This window comes from Musa acuminata, chromosome BXJ3-2 (assembly GCF_036884655.1).
Source record: "Musa acuminata AAA Group cultivar baxijiao chromosome BXJ3-2, Cavendish_Baxijiao_AAA, whole genome shotgun sequence".
NCBI classification, from domain to species: domain Eukaryota; kingdom Viridiplantae; phylum Streptophyta; class Magnoliopsida; order Zingiberales; family Musaceae; genus Musa; species Musa acuminata.
The window spans coordinates 20,669,274-20,684,772 of record NC_088350.1 but is presented as its reverse complement, the minus strand read 5'-3'; the positions used below and the strand labels follow the sequence as shown (position 1 = coordinate 20,684,772).

The 15,499-nt window shown below is 36.1% G+C and overlaps 1 protein-coding gene across 1 annotated transcript; it reads left to right on the top strand.

Annotated features, from left to right (window-relative positions):
• Window positions 1-4,314: 4,314 nt before the first annotated feature.
• Window positions 4,315-7,912, top strand: LOC104000227 (FT-interacting protein 3-like). The gene has a single exon (XM_009422219.3). It carries the CDS (start codon window positions 4,535-4,537, stop codon window positions 7,571-7,573), a length of 3,039 nt encoding a protein of 1,012 aa, XP_009420494.2. The 5' UTR covers window positions 4,315-4,534; the 3' UTR covers window positions 7,574-7,912.
• Window positions 7,913-15,499: the final 7,587 nt, after the last annotated feature.

The window sequence follows — 15,499 nt, the reverse complement described above, 5'->3', positions numbered from 1 at the left end:
GTCCTTCGTATGAATTTTCTTAACAAGGACATTTCCCTCAGCAATAGTATCACATTTGCATCCAACAATTTTCTTACCCGAAGGCGGCTTCATAAGATCCCAAGTCCTATTCTGATGGAGAGATTCTATTTCTTCATTCATCGCAATCAATCACTTAGTAGAATTATCATAAGAAACTGCATCTGAGTAGGTTGTAGGCTCACCAACTTCACTTGTTTCTTCTGCAACAGACAAAGCATATGCAACCAAATTTGTATATCTTTATGGTGGTCGAATATCTCTCTGTGGTCTCTCCTTGGCTATGAAATATTGCTCTTCCTCTAGATCATCTTTGTCAGTAGATTCGGGACCATCTACTAGCATTCTTTGAGTAGAAGAGTTTAACTTAAAAGACTCTGAACTACCAATCTTAAGCTCCACCTACTTCTGCGCACTATCATTTGTACAACTAGTAAATTCCTCTTTGGAAGATAACATAGACAATTCATCAAAAGTAACATCTCTACTAATTATAAATTTTGGGGATTTGGGATCAGAACACCATAATATGTATCCTTTCACCCTAGAAGCATACCCAAGGAAAATGCACTTTTTAGCTCGAGTCTCTAATTTTCCTTCATTTACATGTATGTATGCTAGACACCCAAAAATTTTTAAATCAGAGTAATCAGCAGGAGTACCTGACCAAACTTCCTCCAGAGTTCTAAAGTTAAGTGTCGTAGAAGGAGCGCGGTTGACAACGTAACATGCCATATTAATCGCCTCTGCCCAAAAGTCTTTTGTCAACCCTGCATTTAAGATCATACACCTTGTCCTCTCCAAGAGTGTTATGTTCATACGTTCGGCCACACCAATTTGTTGAGGCATCATCCTAAGAGTGGGATGCCGAACAATTCCTTCATTTTTACAGAATTCATCAAAGTCACCTTCACAAAATTCCATGCCATTATCTGTTCGAAGCCGCTTAATTTGTTTACCTATTTGCTTCTCAATCAAAGTCTTCCATTGTTTAAATGTTAGAAAAATATCATTTTTATACTTTAGAAAATAAACTCAAACTTTCCTAGAATAATCATAAATGAAAGTCAACATATACCTAGCACCACCCTTAGACTGAACATGAGCTGGACCCCAAAGGTCTGAATGAATATAGTCAAGAGTACCTTTTGTTTTGTGAACTGTCGGAGAATTGAAGCCAACTCTTTTCTGCTTTTCAAAAATGCAGTGTTCATAAAAATCCAATGGCCCAATACTCTGTCCGCAAAGTAGAACCTTTTTGCTCAATATGTTTAAACCTTTTTTCACTCATATGACCCAAACGCATATGTCATAATTTGATGATGTTAGAATCAAACAATGATGATGATGAGACTGCAACCGAGCCTATGATAGTAGTTCCCTGCAAAATATATAAGCTACCAGACCTACAAGCTTTCATAACAATAAGAGCACTTCTAGAAACTTTCATAACTTCACCTTCAACTGTGTATTTACACCCAAGGGCCTCTAGGGTGCCTAAAAAGATGAGATTCTTTTTTAAATCAGGAACATGTCTAACATTAGTGAGCATCCTCACAATACTATCATGCATTTTAATTCGGATTGTTCCTCTACTAGCAACATCACATGGGGCATTATTGCCCATCAAAACAATTCCACCATTACAAGATTCATATGTGGAAAACAAATCTCTATTGGGACATATGTGATAAAAACAACCCGAATCTAAAATCCATTTATTTTTAGACCTTGTCCTATCATCAGTAGCAAAGAAAATATTTCCATCATTCTCATCAGCTGTTACACTAGCTTCAGCAGACTTAATAGTTTTCTCAATAATTTTTTCCTTTTGCTTTAATTTATTTTTCAATTTAAAGCAATCAACCTTAATGTGCCTCATTTTATGACAATATCTGCATTCCAAATTTCTATGCCTGGATTTAGATCTACTACTGTCAAATTCTCTTTTATCCATTTTACCCCTGACAACTAGACCCTTAGCCTGGTTCCCTCTACTTTCCCCAATGATATCTCTGTCTATCTGCTCCTTAGATTTTAGTGCAGATTTAATTTCCTGATACAAAATTATTTATTTTCCATAAATCATAGTATCACGGAAATGCTTAAAAGATTGGGAAAGAGAACACAAAAGTAACAAGGTCTTATCCTCATAATCAATTTTTGCATTTATATTCTCTAAATCCATAACCAATGAATCAAATTTATCAAGATGTGAGAGTATAGATGTACCTTCAGTCATATACAAACTTTGCTTTAAGTAGAGACGATTCTCTACTGTCCTCTTCATATACAAGGCTTTAAACTTATCCCACATGCTCGTAGCCGTAGTCTCCGTAGCTATCTCTTGTAAAACCTCGTCAAAGAGATTTAGAATAATGTTGGATCGGGCCTTCTTATCCATACCCGCAAGATCTTCCTTTGACGTACCATCTGGAATGTTCTCAGCTCCATGTAGTGCCAAATCAACTCCGTCTTGAACCAGAATGGCCTCCATCTTGAGTTGCCACATGCCGAAGTTGACATTTCTATCGAATTTCTCAACAACGATCTTTGTTATTGTCATTGTTGCCAAAAGATCCAAAGATCCCGAAACCAGGCTCTGATACCAATTTGTTAGAGCTAACCCTAGGAAATTTACCAAAGGGTAATTTTGGTAACCTAACAAAAACAATAGAGCGGAAAGAATAAAAGCAACAAGAACACCATATTTACGTGATTCGATCAATTCACTTACATCCACGGATGAAAGATGAGCAAATCACTACTGTAAAAGAGGGACTATTACAAATGCCTTAGGAAGATGTTCCTAGGCCATAAAACACCCAAATCTATTAAACAAGAAAAACCCATTTAATTGAGTGTGGACTTAAATCCAAAGTAAACACTTAGATTTTTCTTATAGTGCATCTGACTTTAACACCCAAGCCCGTATTTATAGTTTAAACAGGAGATACCAAACTTGATTTTCCTGATGTGGGACTATGTGAGACTTGCCAAACTAACAAAAAGACATAAGCATGACGTGTCAGATTAGACGCCGCATTTTGAATCCCTCTCTGAGAGCCTCGAAGCATGCCTTGGCGGAAAAAATAAATAATAGAGAGTACACCATTAGTTAATTATTATTTGACACGTGACTATCATGTAGTGTCTAGGGTGGAAGGAGAAAACGAAGGCCACCCTTTACCCGTCTACCCACGAGATCAAGGGTCCAAGGTAAACGACTATGGGTTGTCCCTTTTTGTCACTTATGTGGATAAGAGTCCAAAAGGAGGTTGTTGGAGGTGATTAGAGATTGTCTCTCTGTAGAATATTTTATAAAATATTCTACCTATTTACGACTAGATATAAAGGCACATCTTCAATATAATAAAAAGGGGGATCACTTTTCTGACAACTCATGTACCTCGGTACTAACTTAAGTATCGAAGGAATTGGATTGAAAAACCTCTCTCAACCTCGATCTTCGTGTAGGTGACACAATGGGAACACAATGTTTCTATCTCGAAGGCACCTCGAACAACCTGACACATACATGTTTGGATCACGTCGGGGGAGTTGACTAGGATGTCAATAGTTTTTTCCCTTAACACTCCTCTTTTTATTTTTTTCATAATATCATATATATATATATATATATATATATATATATATATATATATATATATATATATATATATCTTCATTTTCTTATAGATCCGTTTATAGTTTAGTTACAATATTTTTACACTGTATTATATTATTTATAATAAAATTTTAAAAATATTATAATATAAAAATTTTACTATATTATAATATTTTTATATTATTGATAATATTATAATATAATATAAAAACGCTATAACATAGTAAAAAATCATGACATAATGTTTTTATATTACATTATAATATTTCTTCGGTATATTAAAAATATTATAATATAGTATAAAAATATTATAATTGGATCAATAAACTGGTTGATAAAAAAAAATGAAAAAAAGATATAAGTGACTGGAAAAAAAGATAAAAGTCAAATCAAGGATATTTCAAGTGTTAAGAAAAAAATCGCTATTAAGAAATTACGAGGATTCGAGAATTTTTTTTCAAAAATTCGTCCTAATATTTATTTATGAAACCTGGGTGAAGTGGAAGGACAAAACTTGCCGGATAAGCATGCTCCGCTGACCACGATAAAACAACGTGCAGGAAATCTATCTCCCACCACCATGAGGCCACCTCGACACGCAATACCACGTGGCCCCGACGCCTCGCTCCACCAAACCACCCCACCACTCTTCCCTCCTCTACACGACTTCCTTTCTTCCTCGACTCCGTCTCTTTCCCTTCGCATTTCCACACCACCAAACTCTCCAACACTGCTGCTGCTGTTTAGTTTCCTTGCGCTTTCCATTAGCAGTGATGATGGGGAGTCTGAAAGCAGAGTTTTCGCAGTGGTAAGCTCTCACCTTTGTAACTCGGAGGTATCTTTCGTATATTGCTGTAGCTGCTGCAGAAGAAGAGGAGGGAAAGAGAGATGAAGGTAGCGGTGGAGGTGGTGGACGCCGCAGACCTGATGCCTAAGGACGGGCAGGGTTCGGCGAACCCGTTCGTGGAGGTGGAGTTCGAGGGGCAGCGGCAGCGCACGCAGACGAAGGCCAAAGACCTCAGCCCGGCCTGGAACGAGACCCTGCTCTTCAACGTCGCTGACCCGGCCCTTATCCCCCACCGTACCATCGATGTCTGCGTCTACCACGAACGCAGCAGGTCCGCCTCCCTCCTTGGCGGCGGTGGCGGCCGCCACCACCCCAACTTTCTCGGTCGCGTTCGCGTCTCTGGCGTCTCCGTCGCCCTCTCCGCTGCCGAGGCGCAGGTCCAGCGTTTCCCCCTCGAGAAGCGCGGCATCTTCTCCCACATCCGCGGCGACATCGCCCTCCGTGCCTACGCGCTCCCTGACGCGTTTTCTTCCTCCGCCGCCGCTGCCGCTGCCGCTGCCGCCGCTCCCGCGCCCGTCGAACCTGCTCCTTTCGTCGGCGATCCTGCCCTCGTTGATGCGAAGAAGGTGAAGAAGAAGACCAAGTCGCCCTCGGCGGTGGCGCCGGATGAGCCGCGGGTCTTCTATTCTATTCCCGCCTCCGGCGCCACAGGTGGCGGTGTGCCTCCTGCGCCGGTGATGTCGGTAGCCAGCGTCGCGCACGCGCGGCCTGAGCCACCGCCTGGGGCGGTGGTCCACGTCCGGCCTCCGGCAATGGCCCGTCCGGGCCCCGAGTTCGGCCTCGTGGAGACGGCCCCGCCACTGGCCAGCCGCCTCGGGTACCGCGGCCGCGACAAGATCAGCTCTACCTACGACCTGGTGGAGCAGATGCGCTACCTCTATGTGAACGTGGTCAAGGCCCGCGACCTCCCCACCATGGACGTCACCGGCGCCCTGGACCCCTACGTGGAGGTGAAGCTGGGCAACTACAAGGGCACCACCAAGCACCTGGAGAAGAACCCCAACCCGGTGTGGCGCCAGGTGTTCGCCTTCTCCAGGGACCGCATCCAGTCGAGCCAGCTCGAGGTGGTGGTCAAGGACAAGGACCTCGTTAAGGACGACTTCGTCGGCCGTCTCGTCTTCGACCTCGTCGATGTGCCCCTCCGTGTGCCCCCCGACAGCCCCCTCGCGCCGCAGTGGTACCGGTTGGAGGACAAGAAGGGGGACAAGCTCACCAGGGGAGAGCTCATGCTTGCGGTCTGGATGGGCACGCAGGCTGACGAGGCCTTCCCGGACGCCTGGCACTCCGACGCCCACTCCGTCGGCCTCGACGCCCTCGCCAACACCCGCTCCAAGGTCTACTTCTCGCCCAAGCTCGTGTACCTCCGCGTGCAGGCTATCGAGGCCCAGGACCTCGTCCCCAGCGACAAGAGCCGCCCGCCAAACGTGGTCCTCAAGGTGCAGCTGGGCCACCAGCTCCGCCGCACTCGCCCCGTCGCCGGCTCGGTCAACCCGTCGTGGGCCGAGGAGCTCATGTTCGTCGCGTCGGAGCCCTTCGACGAGCCGCTCGTGTTCACCGTCGAGGACCGGGTGGCGGCCAACAAGGACGAGCCTCTCGCCCGGTTGCTCTTACCGGTGTCCGCGGCCTACCGGCGGACCGACCACAACAAAGCCGTCGAATCTCGGTGGTACAATCTAGCTAAGCCGACAGCCCCCAAGGAAGAGGCCGTCGACGGCGAGAAGAAGGAGAAGTTCTCCAGCAAAATCCACCTCCGCCTCTACCTCGAAATGGGCTACCATGTGCTCGACGAATCCACCCATTACAGCAGCGACCTCCAGCCGGCGTCGAAGCAGCTCAGAAAGCCAAGCATCGGCATATTGGAGCTTGGCATCCTCAGCGCTCGCAACCTGATTCCGATGAAGGCCAAGGATGGCCGGACCACCGACGCCTACTGCGTAGCGAAGTACGGGTCGAAGTGGGTCCGGACGCGGACGCTCCTCGACACCCTGACGCCACAATGGAACGAACAGTACACTTGGGAGGTGTTCGACCCCTGCACGGTGATCACGGTGGCGGTGTTCGACAACTGCCATGTAACCGGCCACAAGGACGACGTCAAGGACCAGAGGATCGGCAAGGTCAGAATCCGGCTGTCGACCCTGGAGGCGAATCGCGTGTACACCCATTTCTACCCTCTGCTGGTCCTGCAACCCTCGGGCCTCAAGAAGACCGGCGAGCTGCATCTAGCGGTGCGGTTCACCTGCACGGCGTGGGTGAGCATGGTGACGCTATACGGCAAGCCGCTGCTCCCCAAGATGCATTACGTTCAGCCCATCTCGGTGCTTCATATGGACTATCTCCGGCACCAGGCCATGGTCATCGTCTCCACCCGGCTCTCTCGCGCCGAGCCGCCCCTTCGGAGGGAGGTGGTGGAGTACATGCTCGACGTGGACTCGCACATGTGGAGCCTCAGGAGGAGCAAGGCCAACTTCCACCGCACCACCTCGCTGTTCTCCGGCGTCGCCACCATCGGTAAATGGTTCAACGGAATCCGAAACTGGAGGAACCCAATGACGACCATACTCGTACACGTGCTGTTCCTGATACTTGTCTGCTACCCGGAGCTGATCCTGCCCACCATCTTCCTCTACCTGTTCGCGATCGGGATCTGGAACTACCAGTTCCGGCCGCGTCACCCGCAGCACATGGACACGAAGCTGTCCCACGCCGAAGCGGCGCTGCCGGACGAGCTCGACGAGGAATTCGACACCTTCCCGACCTCGAAGGCGATGGACGTGGTCAGGATGAGGTACGACCGGCTGAGGAGCGTCGGCGGGAGGATGCAGACGGTGGTGGGCGACCTAGCGACGCAGGGGGAGAGGGTCCAGGCCATACTGAGCTGGAGAGACCCGCGGGCGACCACCATCTTCGTTATGCTGTCGCTGATCGTGGCCGTGTTCCTCTACGTGACGCCGTTCCAGGTGGTGGTGGTGCTGATCGGCCTGTTCTTGCTCCGGCACCCCAAGCTCAGAAGCAAGGCGCCATCTGTGCCTTTCAATTTCTACAGGAGACTGCCTGCCAAGTCCGACATGCTTCTCTGAGAGATCAATGCGTCTGCGACAAGGAAGATTCAAGGCTTTCAGTGAGCTTAATACCCTGATCAGTAGTGAGCTCGGGTTCTTAACAGGGGATGAGAACAAGGAGGAATCCATGCAGGGTTCTTGGTAATGCATGGAGAATATGCAGTGCATGTGCAGGTGACATATATCTCTGCCATCGTGAAATAGGTGTGGGAATTCTTTGTTGTGTTGAGCTTTCTTCTCTTTCTCTTAGAAGGATCTGAGCTTTTTGGCACCAACCATCACAGTCTCTTTTGCTTTCTCTGTTCTTTATGGAATATTCATAGGGTATGAGAATCCATGGCATGTGCAGTTGGTATATGAAGCTTCTCTTCTAACAAAAGTGCCAAGTGTGGATCATCCACTTTTGTGCCTACAATCTGCATGTTTGGGTTGATGAGTGGAGTTGTTTGTCTGTAGGACATCATTCTATATTTTGCAGTGCATGCTGTGTCATAATAAGCTCACTCTGTAAGAAGAGGGAACAGAGATGAAGCAGAACCTTGGACATCTTTCCCTGTTTGCCATGTTAATTAACATCAAACTGATGGAAAGCAGAAACATTTGACGACTTTGATTGGATTCACCTGCACTGTTGCTGTAGCAGGCACTGGAAATCGTTTGTTGGTCTGGCATTTGAGTCTGCTTTTGAGCTTTTTACAGGTTTTGCCTTGTAGTAATACTCCCTGAAGCAGCCACTATTTGAGAAACAACATAGTTTTTAGAGAGATAGCACATGCTCCCATCAAGTTCTTACAGTGACCAAAAGCTTAGTCTGCCAGATTTCCTTCCTCAAGATTAAGATCTGCATCGGTTTCCCCAAACACCAAGATCAGCAACAGACCTTAGGAACCAAGAAAGCATCACTTAGCCCAACTCTGCACCATTCAAGATTTGATGTCAGGATAAGTTTACTTGTTTATGATATGGAAAAGTAGTTCTTGCATTAATCAAATGATATGATACTCCTCCTAAAACATTAATATGGTGTACTTGACTTTTTTTCATATAAATTTTACACCTAAATAATTAGTCTGAAGATGACGTTGATTTGGGAATTTGAATCCTTATTCTGTAAATTTTTACAACTAACTAATTTATCTATATTTAGCTCATTTATGGTATGATAAAGTTTGAATTATTATCCTCTAAAAAACTTGGAGGTGCTAATTAGTTAAAGACTTTGTCGGATCATCATAATATTCTAAGATCGAATGAATCCCATCGATCTTTTAACAACTCAATAGCTCAAGGCTCTATCATACTTTGATATTGGTGAAAGGTTATGATCATCATCTTTAAGATGCACGCCACATCAATCCGATCCCTTTCTCTACTTTCAATCCTCCGACAATCCACATCTTCAGTTGAATATATATATATATATATATATATATATATATATATATATATATATATATATATATATATATATATATATATATATATATATATATATATATGTTTATTACTTTATAATTATTATTATTTTTTTATTTTTTTATAAAAAAATAAATATCAGAACTTTTATCACCCGACTATTTTTAATATCAAACTATAACATCGATCAATATTTTTAGTACTAGACTACATCAATTATCAGTATTTTTAGGATATACTTGTAGAATATTAGTCTATTTTCATGTTTCACTCTTGATCACACCTATAATAATGCCAAAAAAATCAACTTTTTTATGATAAAAATTGTCCAATCCCGACTCGATTGATCCCTTCATGGATCCGTACTTTAGTCAAGCTATTATGTTTATCACTTATCTGATAAACATATTAATTTAATACTGATAGAAATAAAATAGAAAGAGCAGTTCTGTAGTTGCGAGGCTACGTCGGCTCTGTTTCTGCAGGAAGAGGCAGAGGAAGAGCGACAGTAAAAAATGCCACTAGCGTAGGGAGGAGAAGAGGGCGTGGCGTGGTGGCCCTTGTTCAGCTTCGAAGGAGACCGATGCAACGATCCTGGAGGACGTCTGTGGAAAACACTGTAAAAATTAAATAGAAAAAAAAAATTATATTGATTGAAACAATAGAATTTTCCTCGAGTTGGAGAGATCTTGTTGAGGTTGTTATCACAGGAGATCTGGACTATTCTTGAGGTTGTAATCAAGAGAGATCTCGACTGTTATCAAATACAAAATTAGTTTTTTAAATTTATCATTTGATTTTATCATTATAATTTTAGACTTAACAAAATCTTCTTCTACTTTTTCTCACGCCACTAACCAAAAACTGTATCATTTACCAGTATTTTTAATACATGCTTATATAATATATAACGATTTTTCTCTCTTTATGATCTACGAGACATATTACAATAATATAATTATACTTGTGATGTCTGTGACAAATGTAGTTCAGATTCGCTGAACACACGAGTGCCATCTTTCAGACGCAATGCAATGAACAACACAAGCCAAGAGAGTGCAGCCATAAAGGTGCCAAGTTATGAACGATGATGATGAGGAGGAGGAGGTGGCAATATGATTAAGAACACGATCTTTTCCTCTCTAAGCTCTTTGCCTTTGTTTTCTCTCCATTTGTCTGTCCGGTTGCATCAGTGGTTTTGTTGAAAGATTCAACTCATCTAGTACTATTTGACTTTGATGATGGTTTAAGATAAAAGACAGAGAGTTTTATGATGATTAATAGGTCGAGCGTAGTAAATATTATAAACATAAAAATCATTGTTATGTTGTTATATGAAATTTCTTAATGTTAACATCTAAAATTAAATAGTAACATATTTAAATTCATGTTGCATACCTTTCAATGTTGCTTAAAAAGCTTTTATCTGATCTACAAATGCATTGTCATCGAATTCGAAAATTATAGCGATGTCAATTTACAAAAACAACTAGACCCGTTTCTCCTCTTTTTTTATCCTAATCGATGAATTATAGACAAAGAAGATATGAGAGAAAATTTGTAATATCTCGTTGATTGGTTCACATGACTTAGGGAAAATGAGAGAAGATATGTAATATCTCAATAATATTCATAATATATCTTACTAGCGTTACATATAATCTAATATTCTCCCACTTTATCCATTAATTGGTAAGATACAAAAGGTTTAAAATTAAAATAAATAAAATAAAATTTATTTTAAAATAATTTTATCCAATTGGATTCTAAATTTTAAAAATTATTTATATGAAATTAAAAAATAATAATAAGTCCAATAAATATAATAATACTACGTTAAGTTTGACTAACAATGCGAGTCATAGTTGTTGTATATCATCAATATCATACTTTTTTCTATGTATTATAATATTGTCAATCTTTCCTAATATTATCTAAAATGATAATTTAATTTATTTTATCAAGATAATATTATTATTATATTCAACTATAATATATATATATATATATATATATATATATATATATATATATACACCACCATATCTTTTATGAGTTGTTCATCAACTCAATCATTAAAACATTTTCTATCAAACATTTTATACTATAAGTTTTAAGTGAATGAATCAATAATCAATATAATGGAACTCAAGTTATCAATTGATATTAGTTGTTTCTAGACTATTTTCTTTAACCATTAAGTACTTTATACCATAATGCATAGAGCTGCAATAGTATATATCATTCTTAGAGAAGAAAGCTATTATAATATGTTATAAAGTATCTTTAGTGAGTTGACAATTGAGTTTGACTACGTCAAGTCCTAAGATAAAATTTTATAATTATAAAGCTTGATTAGTAGCCTCAAAGTATATCATAAAATCAGCTTCTATTATTAATAATATAATAATATTTACTTTATATTTTTTATAAATTGCTCCTCTAACTTATATAAATATAAATCGTAAAGTGGATTTCTTATTATCAAAAAATTTACAAAATCAGCACTTGAAAATATCATCATTATAAGTTGATTTAATTTCATATATGTGAACATATAATCTTTTGTTTCTTTTAGATATCTTATTACTTTCTTTACAGTCTTTTAGTATTTTTATTCTTGGGTAACTTTAATATTTACTTATTTTAACTACAAAAAGAATATATGATCTGGCATAGGCTTAAGCATATAATATATTTTCAATTATATATGCATAAAGAATATTTTTCTTTATCTTATTCTTTTCTAAATTATTAAAAAAACTTATTATGACTAAAATTTTTTACTTTTATCATTTAATTAACAAAGTTATATACTAAATCTTTGGAAGACTCGATCGATATATCCTTTCTGAGATAATCCTAGCCATCCTTGAGATCTTTCCCTAAATATTTTAAAACTAATAACATAAGATGTCTGATTTATAATAATTATTTTAAAATTTTTAGTGAGAAATTTCTTGATTCAATACAATAAACCAATATCATTGTTCACAAATAAAATATTATTCAAATGTAAGACCAATATAATAAATTTACTCCCACTAATCTTTAGATATAAATGCTGATCAATAGCATTTTTCTTAAATCTAAAGGAAGTAAATATATCAAGAGACTTTATATACTATTATCTGAAGGCTTGTTTAAGATCATAAATAAATTTCTTAAATTTGTACACCAAATATTTATATTTTTTTAATTTTATCTAAGAATCATTTAGGTTAATCCATATACATATATATCCCTAATCATAAAACTTATTTTTATATTCTTATAATGTAACTCAAAATCATAATGTTATGACTATTTTTAACTAGTTCATTTAAAAAACTAGACAAAATGTCTCATTATGATCGATGTATTATTTATAAGTAAAACATTTGACAATAAATCTGGTCATTATATCATTTGATAACACCCTCTTAATGATGTTTATATGACATACTCTTATAGTTATTAGACAATTTGACAAGTCTTAGACATTATTCTGATCCTTGATTTCAACTTTTCTTTTATTGTATAATATCGCTTTTTAGAATCAATACTTTTGATAATTTGTAAAAAATAATAAGTGATCCTTTTGATTCCTATATCATAATATAATTATTATAGTATATAATATAATAATAAAAAATGATAAGTCTTATTTTCGTTTGAGATATTCTTAGAACTATCGATTATGGTTGTTCTATAAAATCATTAGTAGTGATATCAATATTACATGGGAGTTCACTAATATTATTTTGTTATTTATATTTATTAAATTATTTAATGATTTAATTAATAATAATCTCTTGAATGATAAAAGAGTATCAACTTGTATCTCCTAAATATCAATATTAAATTTTAAGATTTTCACTCTCACTAGTTTGCTATTTTTTAGGAATATTATATCATTAAATTCAACTATCCTTGTACTATGATTAGAACAATAAAATATGTACTTAATTTAATTTTTAAATAAATAATAAAATATTTAAAATAGTTCTTAAATCTATTTTTTTATATGAATTGAATACTGTTATCTCTACAGAATAATCTTAAATATATAAATATCTTATTGGGTTTCCTATCAATCCATAACTCAAAAGAAGTTGATGAAATTGGCTTACTATAAACCCTATTCAAAATATACATAAGCTTCTCTTCATATTAATTTGGATGCAGAATAATAACTCATCATATATATATATATATATATATATATATATATATATATATATATATATATATATATATATATATATATATATATATATATATATATATATATATATATATATATATATATATATATATTATTACACTTTTTCAGAAATCTAATAAATGAACTAGAATTATAATCGAGTTCATCATAACTATCATAAAATTTATTATCCTTGCCAAATCTTCCATGAATTAGATAGAGTAATATCTCAACAGATTATTTATAAAGTTGACAAAATATCTCTCTTCAATAAAATAGAAATATAAAGTGACTTACAAATATAAGCATATATAATCTCAATGAGTTTATGAAATTATATTTCATCCTAATATTTTATTACAGTATCGTTATAAACTCGAGATTTACATTAATTCTATATAGAATATCATACATAATTCAAATATTAATTTTTATCATATTGAGTTTACGACCACCAAAAGGAAAATAATATCGTGATAATAACATAATGAACCTAAATTTCTAGAATTCTAAGAATATAACTTGTATCCTCAAAATCCATTAAATTAATCATCTCTAGGTAATAGGCAATAAGTATCAACTACTATTGCTTTTGTTTTAATATGATTCCTAGTAACGATGAGTATTTTAATTTTTTTTAGTTTTCATATTAAAATGAATTCTATTATTAGTAATATATGTTGAAATATCGTACCTTCAATCCACTAAATATTAGAAAAGGATTTCTATAACGTTTGATTTGAAATATACAAAGGTTAAACTTATATATATTTCTTTTAAACTAAATATTATGTTTTTCTTTACATGACCTTCCTTTCCACATAAGTAACATTTTACTGTCAAAAATTTCTTTTTATGAGTTTATATAGTATTTATAAACTTAGGTGATTTACATTGCAACTTTCTTTTATTGTTATCCACTCTTTCAATAGTATCCAAAATATTATGAGTCTTTCATGTTTTAATCTTAATTCTTTCTAAACACATACTAGTCGGCTCATTTAAAATTTACTTATCTTTAATTTTATTATAGTAAATTCTAAATAAGCCAAACTAGGAAGAACAAAATTAAGAACAAATTAGATATGAGAAATGACTTATACTCAATGTTCTTGAGCTTACAACTTTGTCAACTATATTAAGAATATAATATTAAATTTTTTAAATATTATCATTTTAAATTTTAATCGGTTCTTTCATTAAGGTGTCAGCTAATAACTTGTCAACAAGTTTAAATTGATCTTTAAATATTCGAGTGCGCTTGTTGTATATTGTAATAAAGTCTAAATATTATTAATAATTATCATAAAACTAAGTCTTTTAAATCTTTTTTAATTATTTATCTCATTTATTTGTTCATTAGAGCTTTTAGTAGTTAAATTTGTGATCAAGGTTTAACATATTTAATATAAATTATATATGCTGAAGCTATTTATAATAATTTAATTAAAAAATATAAGGATATTTACTAGAATATAATAAAATAAGTATCACTATAATAAAATAATATAATATTAATGCTTTGAGTTTTTCAATAAATGTTGAACTATTGATATCATTTGTATTTCACCTTTAGGTGAAATATTGACATATCTAGTGTTCATTCAAAAATGTTTATTAAGGATTGATATCATTCTTGTGGAATAGTATTAGTACTTTTGAGTACATAATCGTAAACTATAAAGATATCCAAAATAATATCATCCTATACCATCATATAATTATTTAAAATAGATTTTCCTTTGAGATTATCTAATTTCCTAATCATGTATGCCATTATGAATATTATTTTTTTATCATTTAAAATTAATTTTTAATATAATTTTATAAGTTATTGGTATATTATATTTTGGCGACTATAAGACTAATACAATAATATAAAATATAGTTTAAAATATCTTATAAATGATAGAATCTTTGTTATAATTCATATCACATAAGTCTATCATCCTATGCTACTTTGACAACTACTAGTTAGATAAAACTTAGTTATATAAGTTATAAATAATATTCACTAAATTTCTTCAATCTAATTTATACTGAAATAGTTTAATAATCAAATAATAACTATAATAATTATTGAATATTAATTAGTATAAAAAAGTACATATGATAAATGTAATCATAATGATACATAAATCATATCTTTATATGAAAAATAAATATTATTTCATAATTTCAAACATATACATGTGAATAACTGAATAAATATCTAAGAATAATAATTAAATATACATATAACCTTAAATTAGATTTGTCGATCCTATTTAATTGGACAGGCCTAGAATTGGACTAATAAATTGGGCTTATAGATTTGGGTCAACCATTATCTAATTAAGCCT